A 14,354-nucleotide genomic window follows, 5' to 3' on the forward strand; every position below is an offset into this window, starting at 1 on the left:
ACAGTTTCAAACTGTCAATGATCAACTTAAATCTCAGAAGGGAAAGCTCTGGCTTCTAGTTCCTGGTCTGCTCCTGAGCTTCTCATCATATACATCTACCAGGGTGGACAAGCTAACAACTGAACACCTACCAACAGAAGACCATCCAAACACAAGGAGCACTGGGTTTTAAGACTGGATTTCTTTGTGTTCTTTTTGGTCAAGACCTTCCTCTGACTGAAGTAAAAGCAGGCCACTATGCCAATGACTAATTCACCAACTGAGATTATTTTGAGGCTTTTAGGTTTGTTCTGACTTTGGTAGAGTTGTTGTTTCTCAGATTTGTCAGTCCCGCCATGATTTACATGAAATGAATGGGCTTTCCCCTAATCATAATCTAGTGTCTTTTCTATTTTTGTCGTCCTAGAAACACTCCAAAATCTGCATCTGCTACCCCTCAAAGCATTTGCCATATTCAATTTAAGATATTTGGCTGAGAGTCTTCAGTGAATCAGTCTTTTGGCAAACTGCCCATTTGGAGTCTGATCTGAAGCCAAGTAGCAGATTTCCCATTGTGTCAATTATCTCTTTTATAGGAGCAACTATAATAGTTATTCTAACTTCTAACTACTACTTGTCTCTGTGACAAGAATTTCCCATTTTAACCATAATGGAGAACAAAGAGTCTACTAACTCAAAGTTACCCTATACATGGGGATTACCAAGTTTCACAGATTTAAAACTATTTTTTTCTCTAATTCACAGAATTAAACCTTTAGAAAACATATTTAGCTTTGTAGCTTTCAAGCTCTTATAGAAACTCAGAGTCAACATTACAAGCATAAATTGTCATTGGGCGGACAGCTGTTAAACGGTGTAGGACAGTAGACCCTCTGTCCAGATTCACAGAAGTCACAGAAAGTCAACTGCAGATGACCTTTTTGTAGAAATCATTCCTATCTGCACTCTTGCCACACCAACCCCACCTCCAACCTTCCCCCTCCAGCAGTTCACTTAGAGACAAATTCTGACTGCACATGTGACGACTGTGAGGGCAGAAGAAAGGCTGAGGACCTATCGGGCCACCCTGTCTTCTTTCTAGTTCCTCTGGGCCTAGGCAACATGAAGAGTCCAGCTTCCAACATCAAAGGCCCATCATCAAAGCCTCTATTAAATCCAGAAAGAATTCTACACTAAGTGTACTGGGGAGAAAGGAATATGATTTATACTGAGTGTATTGGGGAGAAAGGGATATAATTTCCAGTTAAACCTGGTATTCAAGAACTTAATTTTCACCCTTGGCTGCTTTCAAGTAACATCAAAGATCCATGACACATAGTGTTGGCAACCTGACTTGCTACTTAATTAGTTCCTAAATAATAGTCATAGGTTGAGCTGTCATAAATCGAAAGCATATTTCCTATAAATGCAATGTTATTTAAATTGGGGTTCATTCCTAGAAGTCCTTTTTACTTCACAAAACTAGCAAAACATCATAAAAAATAAAAGTTAAGTGTGTGAAACCAAATATGGAAACAAGCATAGCACAAACTTTACTTTTGGGAATTCTTCTGCATGGCTGAGACTAACTGAGGCTTCTTATAGTCTGAGTCCACTGAAGTCTGGACTGCAGAGACCATCTCTTTCTCTGTGTTCCTGAGGGAAGCACAGTTGGGTATTTCTTACAGCAAGGATCTTTGAATTTCTAACCATATGACAGGCTAAAGTAAAAAAAACAAAGCCCCAGTTCCCTCACTCTTGCTATGAGGGTTGTACCTAGATCATCTCTAAGGCCACTTCAGCTTTAATACCTTGGGACTACATGTGGGTACACACATGTCCACACTTACCTTCAAAAAATGAGACTATAACTACCATAGTCTACAGTGTTATAATCATGCGTTTTAGCTACCGTACTAAAAAATTAATTATCTTTTAGAAAAATATGTTTACAGAATGAATTTAAATTGGCATTTTTCAGAAAAAAACAAGAAAGTTTCCGAACTGTTTTCTTTCCCCTATATTTTTCGGTAGGACTACTATTTGAGGGAATATCTATTACCCTTCCCCCTTATTTCAAATGGAATTTTATCAAGTTTACTTTAGAAGTCAACCTCCAGAGTACACATTTTTCACTCTTGAGAGTGTTCCTTCATGCAGTAAAGATTAGACACAGTTATTTATACAGTATTCTATCTATCAGGTGTCACGGTGTGCCCTACAGCAGGAGTTCTCAAAATGGTGCCTGGACCCACAGTATCAGCATCACACACCCCTTCCCTGAATCAGAAACTCTAGAATTGGGGCCTAGCAATTTGCTTTAATAAGCCTTTTCTGGTGATCCTGATCCCTGTCCAAGTTGGAGAAGTGCTGCCGTAAGTGTCTACTTTCTGCTACGGGGCAAACTACAGCAGAGGTCAAGATAGATTGGGAGAGGATGAGGAGTGAAATGAGGCAGAAGTCCAAGATAGGAAAGCCTTTTTTGGGTCCAGGGGTTCAGCCTCCTCAGGTGACGTTCCTTCCTAACCTGAACTCCTCTGGCTAATAAGGAACTGGAGCCACTGGTGTAGTCCTTGAGGAATGTTTCATTTCCCCATAGCTACACCTGGACTTCATGTGGTAGCAACCATCAGCAGGGATCTTAGACTTTTCTACCCCAGATGCCTGAAGGACTATGCTAAGGATACTTGTAGTGGACATTCACTGTCTGTCTCCTGATCACCCACCTACTCTCTATTCTTTCTGAAACAGAACTGGTCTGAGAATCCATCCTTTCCCCACTCTCAGTCCAAAAAAAACTTGGGATGGGAGGGCGAATTTAACCCTCCCAGGTTGGAGCAAAGGACACTGGTAATGCTGGCCTGGCCAGTCAAAACCCAGCACCCCCAACATCCCCCTGACACACTTACTAGTTCCAGACTGATCTAAGTCACTTTGATGAGAGTGAATCTCAGAACTTCTGAAAGAGCTAATAAATAGAACCTGGCTCCTTCCTGCTGAATCTCTGGACAACTGTAAGGCTAAAATGGCAGCATCTAACTTACTACCATCTTACTGCCATTTTGAGAAGGTAGAGCTGGAGACCGAAGAAAAACCAACTATGTACTTGCAATATTTGAATTAACGAATAGTGGCATTCCTTAAGTTGGAATTGCCCCTGGAATTTTTAGCTAATAAAATTTCCTTTTTTGCTTCCCTTACTTTCAGCTGGCATTTTGATCACTTGAAAGCATCAAAACTGCCCTTTGTGTATTCTTTCCTCCCTCTTCCCCTTCCTTCTTTGATAATTTTAAACTAGAAATCTACCCACTTCCGAGGCCCCTGGGTGGCTCAGTCAGTTGAGCGTCTGACTTCGGCTGGGGTCATGATCTCATGTCTCTCATGAGCCCTATATTGGGCTCTGTGCTGACAGCGTGGAGGCTGGAGCCTGCTTCCGATTCTGTATCTCCCTCTCTCTCTGCTCCTCCCCTGCTCACACTCTATCTCTCTCAAAAATAAATAAACATTAAAAAAAAAAAAGAAAAAGAAATCTACCCACCTCTAATTTCTTTAGTTCTCTATTTTATTTACTGCAGCCTAATTTTCTACAACATAGTTTTTCAGATATCCCTGCTAAAAAGTCATCTACCACTTCATGATATTTGAAACCCCTGGAACCTGGCCTTTCCTCAATTGTCAGCATCTCCTATTTCATCTCTCAATTCCAGTGACACTATTCCATTTATGTTTGCCCAACAAGTACTCTTAACTCTTGTGAATTAATTTTATCCTCTATTTTCTACATTTTCCTATATTTTCTCTATCTAAATCCTATTTTTTTTTTTTTTAAAGGTCTAGCTCAAACACTGTCTCTTACCAGGAAGAGTTCACCTATCCCACCAATATCCTCTAAGCTCCGTTTCTTGAGCAAAGTATTATTATTTATCTTTCTATGTACACAGATGTGCATTACCTCCTTAATATAACTAATTGGTTAGAGGATACGAACAGACACAACCTTTATATCCTTATTACCTAATAAAATACACAACCTTGATAAATGTTTTAATAAATCACTGTTAAAAATATTTTACATCTGTAGTGTCATTCTCTAGCAATCTCAAAATTGTAAAGTAATCTAGATCTTACCTTCAGATCAAGATGTACTACATTATGAGCATGTAAAAAGCGAACACCTTCTAATATCTGCCTCATGAGTCTTTGAACATCTTTTTCTTTAAAGGCGTCTTCTCTGTCTGCAACACACTGGTCAAAGATTTCACCCCCAGCAGCACTAGAGAAGGGTAGAAGCATACTTTAATTATAAAGGAAAAGGACTCATTAAAAATATTTAGCCTTTTTGTTCTTAATATTTTACATATTAAGTGTCTTTATTTACATAAAGTATAATTTGAGTGTGTCCCTATATCCATTTTTCTTTTGTCTTTTTAAAATAAAAATGTGAAGCCTCAAAGATGAGTTCAGATTAAGAACTTCAAAAATTAAACTTTAATGGGAAAATGTATTAACACACTCTCAAGTGAAAATTTTTTGAGAATTTTTGGTTGAAAAACACATAGAAATATTATTTTTAGAAAAAATACAAACGATGAAAATAAAGCAAATGCTCTTCAATGAATTAAAGACCCCTTCCCCAATCCTACAGCCACATCTAGAGATAAACACTATTCTCCCTTTGGTGTACTATATCCTTCCAGAGTTTCTAAAAATATATACTTATTAAATGCATACAAAAATATTAGTTGCCTGGATTTTTAAAAAACAAATGGTAATATAGGACACATTCTCCTGATACTGTTCCACAACCCTTACTTTTAAACATGTCTTAAGAATCTTTCCATGATGGTTTTATATTTATCTATTTTGTAATTTTGAACTCTTACATCCCTGTGAATAGATAAACCATACTTGATGTAACCATTCCCCTTTGAAGGTCATTTACTTTCTTCCTAATGATTCACAACTATAAACAATGCTGTGATGAGAAGGCACATTACAATTTCTCATATGTTTACTCATGTGTGAGGAGCTCTCAAGGGTAGACATCTAGAAAGAAACAGCTGGACTGAAGGGAATGTGCATTTAAAATTTTAATAGGAAGAGCCTATCCTCTCCAAAAGAGCAGTACTGATTTAAATTTTCTTTCAACCTCTGGCCAAAGCATCTCAGTTTTTCTCTAACTAATTTTGCCAATAAGGTGGGGCGGGGGGGGGGGGGGGGTGTGGGGGGGGAACAACATTAAAAAATGTTCATTTCCCTTCAGCAAAAAGTCCATACTTAAACATTCATTCATACCATAAATAACAGCTCGTGTCATATCACAAAATTTCTTTTATGTGTTAAAAAAAAAAAAAAGGCAAGATTGCTTTCATAAAGTTGCTATAGAATTGACATGGAATACCTAACTGCAAACAGCCATGCTGCTGTCAGACAAGAGCTACTTACTGAATTCCTTTTCAGAAGATAATTTAGTTATTTCCTTTCCTGTTAAAGCAACCTATTTCCAAATTCTGCCCATATAAGGAGACACAATTTGTCACCAAAATTAGATAAGAACATATTTAAGTTTAGCTGAGCAGCTGCAGGTGACGAAAGTGAAAGAATAATTCATTGGCTGATAAGGTTTTCATTTTGACTAAACCTACACAACTGAATTTTTATTACATTTTGATTATAGCATGAAAAAAACCATATGTGAAAGCATCAAAACCGTTTTTGTTATTTAAGTGTAAAATGGCCATCGTGCATCTGGGCACAGTTAAAGTAATATACAAGTCAGAAGAAAGGAAATGGTGAACATTCACAACACAATTACAGAGTAATAATGGCAGCCTAGGAGTACCATATACTGTTAATATGGATTTGATGATCTAAAGTAAAAGTCAGTATGAACTGTGTCAACTCAGTCTAAGCAGCACGATGCACCATTATATAACATATAGCCCACGTAGCCCTCTGCATACACACACCACTATTTGCCTGTTACACTCAGAACTGTCCGTGTTCCTCAACTAAAACAAAGAACTGTATTTTTGGTTGAAAAAGTTTTCCAATCACAATTTATTGTCCTGAGTCTTTCCGCTCATTACTAGCATCCACAATAAAATTCACTATAGGTCAATTTACAGAAGTACAATGATTTCTTTACCTAAAATTTAAGAGCAATTTATTGTTAGTTCTTTTCACTATAAAGTTTACCCATTCTTGCCTTAACATAATTTAAGTACTTTACATAAGCACAAGATACGAAGCACAAAACTACCATTTTCTGAAAATTTTCAAGGATGTATTTCAAATGCAGACTATTAACGAAGCTGTAAAAGCTAGCCTTCAGTGACCAGCAAGACTTGCATATACCCTCTGATACAATCACCCTATTTTATACCTGCTTAAATGTAAGTTGGGCCCATTAACTCATTGTCATATTTACTAGTGGATCTAAACAAAATTATACTAAGAACAATTTGCGACATTAAAAGCATTTGTTAGGCATGGTTACAGGAAATGTGAGAATATTATCAACTACTTCACAGGAAGTATCTTCCTTTACATAAAGCCAGAGAAACACTACATTTTGTTGTGCCTATCTTTTAACTACAGCAAGATTTTCATGTATATTATGGTATATTTACTTCAGTAGTACTTGTTTTCCACTACTTTAAAACTATTCAGAAACTCAGCAATTAACTTTATTATGAATTACACACAATTTTTTACCAAAAAAAAATTTTATGAAAACATTAATTCAAAAACTTTTTACAAAAAATTTTACAAAAACCTATTTTTATAAAACATATTAAGAACTTTTAACTTCAACTTTCTAGTGGCCCTTAGAAAGTTAGGGGATAAGTATCTTTTTGATCAACATTATGCAGAGCCATACACATGATATTTGCAGGCTAAGAGTCACTGCGTTTTCTTGGTTGCCTGCACCTTGTCTAGATTTTAGCTCCCAACTTCGAACATCAAACACTCCTATTTCTATAGAAACTAGCATTTCCATTTCCATCCTGCTTAAAGGGTTGGTTTAGATCTTTATTCCTTCACTCTTAAAAATGAACAAATACCAATCAAACATGTTAGGTCTTGTGCAATGTGCTATGGACAGAAAGATAAATTAATTGTAAGTATGGCTTATGACTTCATGTACCAGTAGGAGAGAGAGAAAATGAAACACATTTTAAAGAATATATACGCATAAATATATATGGGTGTGAAATTATATATAAAGTGATGTAATAATTTAGCAACTGAGCAATTAATTGGAAAGGAGAAAAAAAAAATCTTAGAAAAATGACATTTATTCTGAGCCCTGTAGAATGAATAGGAATCCACCAGATGAAATGGTAAGAGCACATCCCCAGCATAGTGAACACAAATAAAAGGGCATGGCGGTATCAAAAACACAGGATACAGACTCACTAAAGGTTAAGTAAGCTGTTACTTCCCCTTTCAGCCAAATGGTATGGAACTTACCCTCTAGCCATGAACAACTAGAAAATGAGCAAAGTATATAAGCCAACTGTTTTCAGACAGAACATAGGCAGTTAGGACCATGATCCCTGAAAAGAGGGACACAAACAAGATGGGCTCTACTGTTTCTGTCTTCCTACTTGGAAGTAATTTATGGACTGTGGTATAAGGTGAAGGAGAAACCCAAGCAGAATATGGCGGCCTTGCTAAACTGAGGAAACAGACTAGGAGTTTGACAAACTTGGATTTCATAGGGACAGTACCAGAGAGGAGTGAGCTACACAGAGAAAGATTGATCCAAGTAGTTCAAAATAAATCACAAGCAGGATAAACACAAGGCAAATCAAGGCACATTATGCACAAATTACTGAAAGAAAAAAAATATTTAAAAAGATACTTATAAGGGAACTAAAAATCAAAACAGACTTCTTGTCATAAACAATGCAAGGCAAATGACAATGCAATGCTATCTTTAAGTGCAGACAAAAGAAAGTGTGTCTAAAATGCAGGATGAGGTTGGAAAAAGACTAGCAGGAGATGAGGCAGAATAGAGAAGTCAGACAGGAAAGCATGAGATGAGGTCAGAACAATCTGAAACATCCTAGGTAAGGCAATAAAAGTGCTAGTATATAAAGCTAAATGTCTCCTCCAAAAGCACTCCCCACTCTCCCAAGCAGAGGAAAGCAGGACAACACATGGCTAAAAGCTTTGGAGTCACACACTTCCAGACTAAATCCCAGCTCTATTTGCAGTGTGACCTTAGTTAGGTTTGATTACTTCTCTGAATGTTTTTCTCATATAAAATCCTGTTCTAAAATTTATAAATAAACAAATTCAGTAAAGTTGCAGGATACAAAATCAATATATCAAAATTATTGTGCTTCTGTACACTAAAAATGAATCTCCAAAAAGAGAAATTAAGAAAACAATCCCATTTTCTATGACGTCAGAAAGCATACTCAGGAATAAATTTAAGCAAGAAAGTGAAAGATCTATACAATGAAAACCGTAAGACACTGATGAAAGAAATCAAAGAAGATGCAAGTAAATGGAAAGATATACCATGCTCATGGGTTGGAAGAATTAATACAGTTGAAATGTCTATACTATCCAAAGTGATCTACAGATTCAACACAATTCCTACCAAAATTCCAATGGCATTTTTCAGAGACACAGACAAAACAATCCGAAAATTTTCATAGAGCCACAAAAGACTCTGAAACGCCAAAACAATCTTGAGAAACAACAAGTCTGGATTTGAGAATATTTTCCGATTTCAAAATATATTACAAAGTACTACTCAACAAAAAAAGGAATGAAATCTTGCTACCTGTAATAATACAGATAGACATTGAAGATATTATGCTAAGTGAAATAAATCAGAAGGAAGAAGACAAATACTATAAAATTTCACTCATATATGGAATCTAAAAAAACAAATGAACAAACAAGAAACAAAATTCATAGGTATAGAGAACAGACTGGTGGTAATCAAAGGGGAAGAGGGGAGAGAGGTGGGCAAATGGGCAAAGGGGGACAGTTAGAAGGTGATGGATGGTACCTAGACTTTTAGTGGTGATCACTTTGTAGTGCATACAGATATCAAATTATGTTGCATACCCAAAACATGTTTTATACCAATTATGTACCATTTGTAAAAAATTTCTTGTGGAAAAAAATGTGCGTAGGTGTATGTAGGTATCAAAGCTATAGTAATGAAAACAGTATGGTATTGGCATAAAAACAGATCTATCAGTGGAACAGAATAGAAAGTCCAGAAATAAAACTATGCATATATGGTCAATTAATTTACTAAAAAGGAGCCAAGAATGTACAATGGGGAAAGGAGAGTTTCTTCCATAAATGGTTTTTAAAAAACTGGGTAGCTACATGCAAAAGACTGAAACTGAACACTTATCTTACATCATACACAAAAGTCAAATCAAAATGGATTAAAGACTTGAATGTAAAACCTGAACTATAACACTCTGAGGAGAAAACAGGCAGTAAGCTCCTTGACATCAGTGTTGGCAACTTTTTTGAATTTGACAACAAAAGCAAAAATAAACAAGTGGGGGCTACATCAAATGAAAAAAACTTCAGCAGAGCAAAAGAAACCATCAACAAAACGAAAAGTAACCTACGAAATGAGAGAAAATATTTGCAAATCATATTAAATGATAATGGCTTAATATCCAAAATATATAAAGAACTCCTACAACCAATCTGACTAAAAAAGGGCTAAGAAACTAAAGAGACATTTTTCCAAAGACGACATCCAAATAGGCAACAGGTACTTGAAAAGTTGCTCAACATCATTAATCATCAGGGAATTACAAATCAAAACCACAACTGGGTACCATCTCACACCTATTAAGATATATATTTTATACACTTATGTATAAAATGGAATATTATTCACCCAAATAAACATATTCCACTTATATGTGGAATCTAAAAAAGTAAAACTCCTAGAAACAGACAGAATGGTGATTACCAGTGGGTGGGGGGAGGTGGCAGAAAAGGAGAGCTACTGATCAAAGGGTACAAACTTCAAGTTATAAGATGAATAAATTCTGGAAATTTAACATACAGCATAGTGATAATAGTTAATACTTATTATATATACTTAATACAAAATTATATACCTGAAAGTTCCTAAGGGAATAAATCTTAAATGTTCTTACCATACGTACACACAAAGGTAATTAAGTGACTTGATGCAGGTGTTAGCTAATGCTATGGTGGTAATCCTTACCCAATACATAAGTGTATCAAATCAACACACCCTACACCTCAAACTTACAAAATGTTTTATGTCAACTATACTTCAATAAAGCTGGAAAACAATTTTAAAATAAAATAATGATATGAAGCATGTAAATAATTTACATAAAGTTGGCTGACTTAGCTTAGTGCCTGGCACATGGTAAATTCTTAACACATTATGACTGTTACAATTTGTGTTCCCACAGCAACTAGCATTTCAAGTAAAACACCAACACTGCTGCAATCATTTATATTTCTTTCACTAAACCTGTAGCACCTGGAGGGAAAGGACTATGCTGTTTTCACTTTTATACCACTTTTCACTTTTATACCTATTAGCACTAGTGCATATGGCAGGTATTTAAGTGTATGTGAAATGCATTACTTAAATAGTGATCATAAACCTGCCTGTTTCTGTAACAACAATCTATTGATGTTTGCCATGAATTTTGATACCTCAGTATCTAAAAGTATATTTCTAAGACTTTCCCTTCAAACAAAAAGTAGAACACAAACATTTTTAGCCAAATCATACTCATTTGTGGTTATAAAAACATGATCACTGAAGTAATAGAAGCCACCAAAGGTTTCTAAGCAAGGGAATAATATCACCACATCTATGTCTTAACTATCTAGCAGCAGTCTGAGGAACATCCTAGAACTGAAGCCAGGGTGATCAGCAAAGATCTCTCTCCTGTGAGAGTCCACAGGAGAGACAATGAGAACCCAATACAGAAGAGAAATAGCAAGTACCAAGAAAAGGGGACCAGTAGGGGAAAGGCTTAAGTGTAAGACTTGGTGATTTATTATACATGAGCTTTTAAAGGAGATAAACAAAACAAGGATAGATTCAAAGTTTCTAGCCTGAGCTATGAAATAAATGGGGCTATTATTGGAAATGGGGAACAAAAGAAAAACAGGCATTACTAGGGTAATGCAGGAGTGCACACATATTGATCCTGAATTGGTAATGATGTGTGGTTGGATGCAGAGATATGCAGCAGGGAGGTGGAACTTCAGAAGGTCCAAGGTTGTAGACAAAGATTTGGAAATAACTGCATGTAAAGAATAGCTGAAGCCACAAACATATACTGTTACCATTCAGAGTAAGTGTACAGAATGAAGGTATGACAAGAACAACACTAATGAACTCGGGGGAGCACTTGTATTCATACAGAAGAAGGGTAAAAGGCTGAGAGAGAAGTTTTTTGTTTTTTGTTTTTAAAGAGGACCATGAAAACCAAAAACATCATTTCAAGAAAGTATAATAAAATATTTACAGAGAGTAGAATGAACACTAAAATGAGGAGACTGATTTTGGCAAACAGGGTTTGAGAAGAGCAGGTGCAGCAGACGAGGAATAATGGGAGAACTGGCACATGGCAGATTCATGGGTCAATGAAGAACAAAACAGACCAGAAGGTGAGGAAAGCTATAAATTCAGACTGCTCCTTTAAGGACTATAGATAGCAGTAAAGAGTAAGCCAGGACCATGGTTTAAAGACAGTCAGAGATGAGGAAAAGGAATCTGAGGATAGGAGGGACAGAAACACTGGAAGATGAGGGAAAAGAACCACCTTGGGAGAGGTGTTCTTTCAAGAGCACCTTGAAAGGCTGCGAGAAGTCAGTGAACTGATTAAAAAACAAAACAATGGCGCTAGAAAAGGAAGGAAGAGAATTAAAGAGCACAAGTAAAGGTTTAAGCCTTGGAGTTAAGTAGTGAAAACTTCTTTGAACAGAAGGGAAGGACTGAGAGGAGTAAAAGCAGAGGGACACTGAGGGAGTGTGTGCCATCCTTTATTTTCTCCATGAGGGGAGAAAGAATTAGGTATCTAATAGAAGATGGGAAGGAAGTGATGTAGCAAGAGTATTAAAGATTCTGATTAGCTCCTTTTGGGGCCGGGGTGTACATTAATAGAAGGGGATGAGAGATTAGGTAAAAAATCACCCAATGACAGCGAGAGCCCAACTGAGGACTCTCACACTTGTAAGGAGCAGGTCACATACTATACAAAATCCTCCCCAGAGTGTGCAGGACACAGCACGGGCCAGGGTAAACGGGCAAAACAAGTTGCAGAGGAAGATGAAAAGGAAGAAGGAAATAATGGAAGGTGCTGATGAGAGATTAGCTAAAATAACTACTGAAGAAGAGAAGGGAATCACAGGAAAGAAAAAAGGCAGGAGGTGGCTGAAAGACTGAAAGACCTAAGAGTTCAGGGTTGAAGGCTGAAGAGCAGGTTTGGTGAGAACAGGAGAGGAACAAGATCTGGTCAGAGAATAGTATTTTGCAAAGTCTCCTCTAGATCAAGTTCCAATTCTGCCTTGATCCTCTCCAAAACAAACTGGAAACCAAAAACCTAGGTAGGCAGGGGATTTATGTATGAGATTCCTATACCAACATTTTAAAAAAATCATAAAACAGCTCTATTCAGATATAATTCACATATATTACATTTGTTAACCATCCACCAATTTAAATATTTTTACTATTGTAATTAAAAATACCTTGGGTGAAACACTTTTGTGCTTCTCACTGTTCACATTTAATAATTTTTTTGGAAGGGATTCATATAAGTGAAATTACTGAATTAAAATATATGAACATAGTGTTCTTGAAGTACATCATCAAGAGGAAGACACTATTTTAGCCACCAAGAATTTGCTTCCTACAAACTTTTAAAGCTTTTAAAAATAATACTACACATTAACTTTAAAAATTTTTAACAATATTTAAAAAAAAATCTATGTCAATACATTTATATCTACCTTATCTTTTTAAATCACTGCACAGTAATTAATTTTGTAATATTATCACTTATTTAACCAACTCCCTCCTATGTTAATAATTAGATTATTTTTTGTTACATTAAAAAAAAAAACTTCACTGAACATTTTCTAATATATCTTTGCACAACTGGCCTATTGTGAAAAAATATTTAAGTGAAATTGCTGGATGAAATAGTGTTGCTGTTGTTTTTTTTTTTTAAAGCTTTTGATATAGAACTCTAGCCTGTCCCCCAGATAAGTTGTACCATTAAGACAGACTACCACCTGTAGTATAAATCAGATGGTTCAACCCATGAATATCACCTTTTCTTTATCATCTTTGCCACTCTTATAAGGGGAAATTGAAAACTTATTTTTAAATTTACATTATAAAAATTATAAGAATCAATACTTACACGTACATATAGACCATTTATATATGTATGTCTATGTGGAATTCTCTTCATATCTTTTAAAAAGAAAAGCAGGCTCAAAATGGTGTCACTTATACCAAGTCACCAAACTGGGGCTTAATATCTAACCCAAGTACAGTTTCAACCTCCCCCCAAGAAATGTTAAGTCTTAATCGGTCAGTCAGAAAATTTCTGATCAGCATCAATAGGAGTCTCACATGGGGCCTATCCATCCCCCAAAAGAAAATGAGGTAATCCACCTAATGAGACCCTCTGCTCTTTCCATAAGGGAAGGTAATGGATCTTGCTTGAAATAACCCTTTCTTTTCTTTTGCTAATAACTTCTTGCCACACCCTCCTTCCTAGAAAACCTATCCATTTTGTACAATGCCTTGGAGCTGCCCTCCACTTGCTAGAATCATTTAATAACATTGATTAGATCTTCAATTTTATCTGGTTGAAAAAAATTTTTAACATATCCTTTGCCCATTGTTTTTAAACTGGGAGGTTCATGTTTTTGTGTAATTTGTAAGATCTAGTTACACACAATAAAGAAATTTTAAGCATTCTGGGTGAACAGGTATGAGAAGTACTTTCCCTGAGCTTGTCTTTTCCTTTGTGTTTCTTGATGTAGTGAGGATTTTAATGTATTCAAATCTATCAATCATTTCCTTTGGTAGGAGAAGTAGAGAGGAAAACAGGATTTCTTAGGAAGAAAAAACTGTTCATTTTCCAAAGCTGTTTCCTATACTGTCCCTCCTTACTCAAATGAAAACATGGTATGAATCAAAAAAATTGTTTCTGAAAGATTAACTCAGACTATATGAACATATAAAGGACTGTAGAATGTCTTTTAATATTACCTTGGTATCACTTACTTTCTCAAGAATGCCTCTAAGAATATAAGAGAATTTTACCCTACTATCAGGAGAATTTCATTAAAGAATGAAAATG

The 14,354-nt window shown here is 35.9% G+C and overlaps 1 protein-coding gene across 2 annotated transcripts in view; it reads right to left on the reverse strand.

The window, feature by feature from the left end:
- STK17A (serine/threonine kinase 17a) overlaps window positions 1-14,354 on the reverse strand; it is a 39,471-nt gene that overhangs the window by 13,398 nt on the left and 11,719 nt on the right. For both annotated transcript variants that reach the window (XM_047832682.1, XM_047832671.1), the window contains exon 3: window positions 4,108-4,252. In XM_047832682.1, the coding sequence (XP_047688638.1) occupies window positions 4,108-4,252 (145 nt within the window). The remainder of the gene's footprint in view (window positions 1-4,107; window positions 4,253-14,354) is intronic.

Source organism: Prionailurus viverrinus, chromosome A2 (genome assembly GCF_022837055.1).
Source record: "Prionailurus viverrinus isolate Anna chromosome A2, UM_Priviv_1.0, whole genome shotgun sequence".
In the NCBI taxonomy this organism is placed as follows: Eukaryota; Metazoa; Chordata; class Mammalia; order Carnivora; family Felidae; genus Prionailurus; species Prionailurus viverrinus.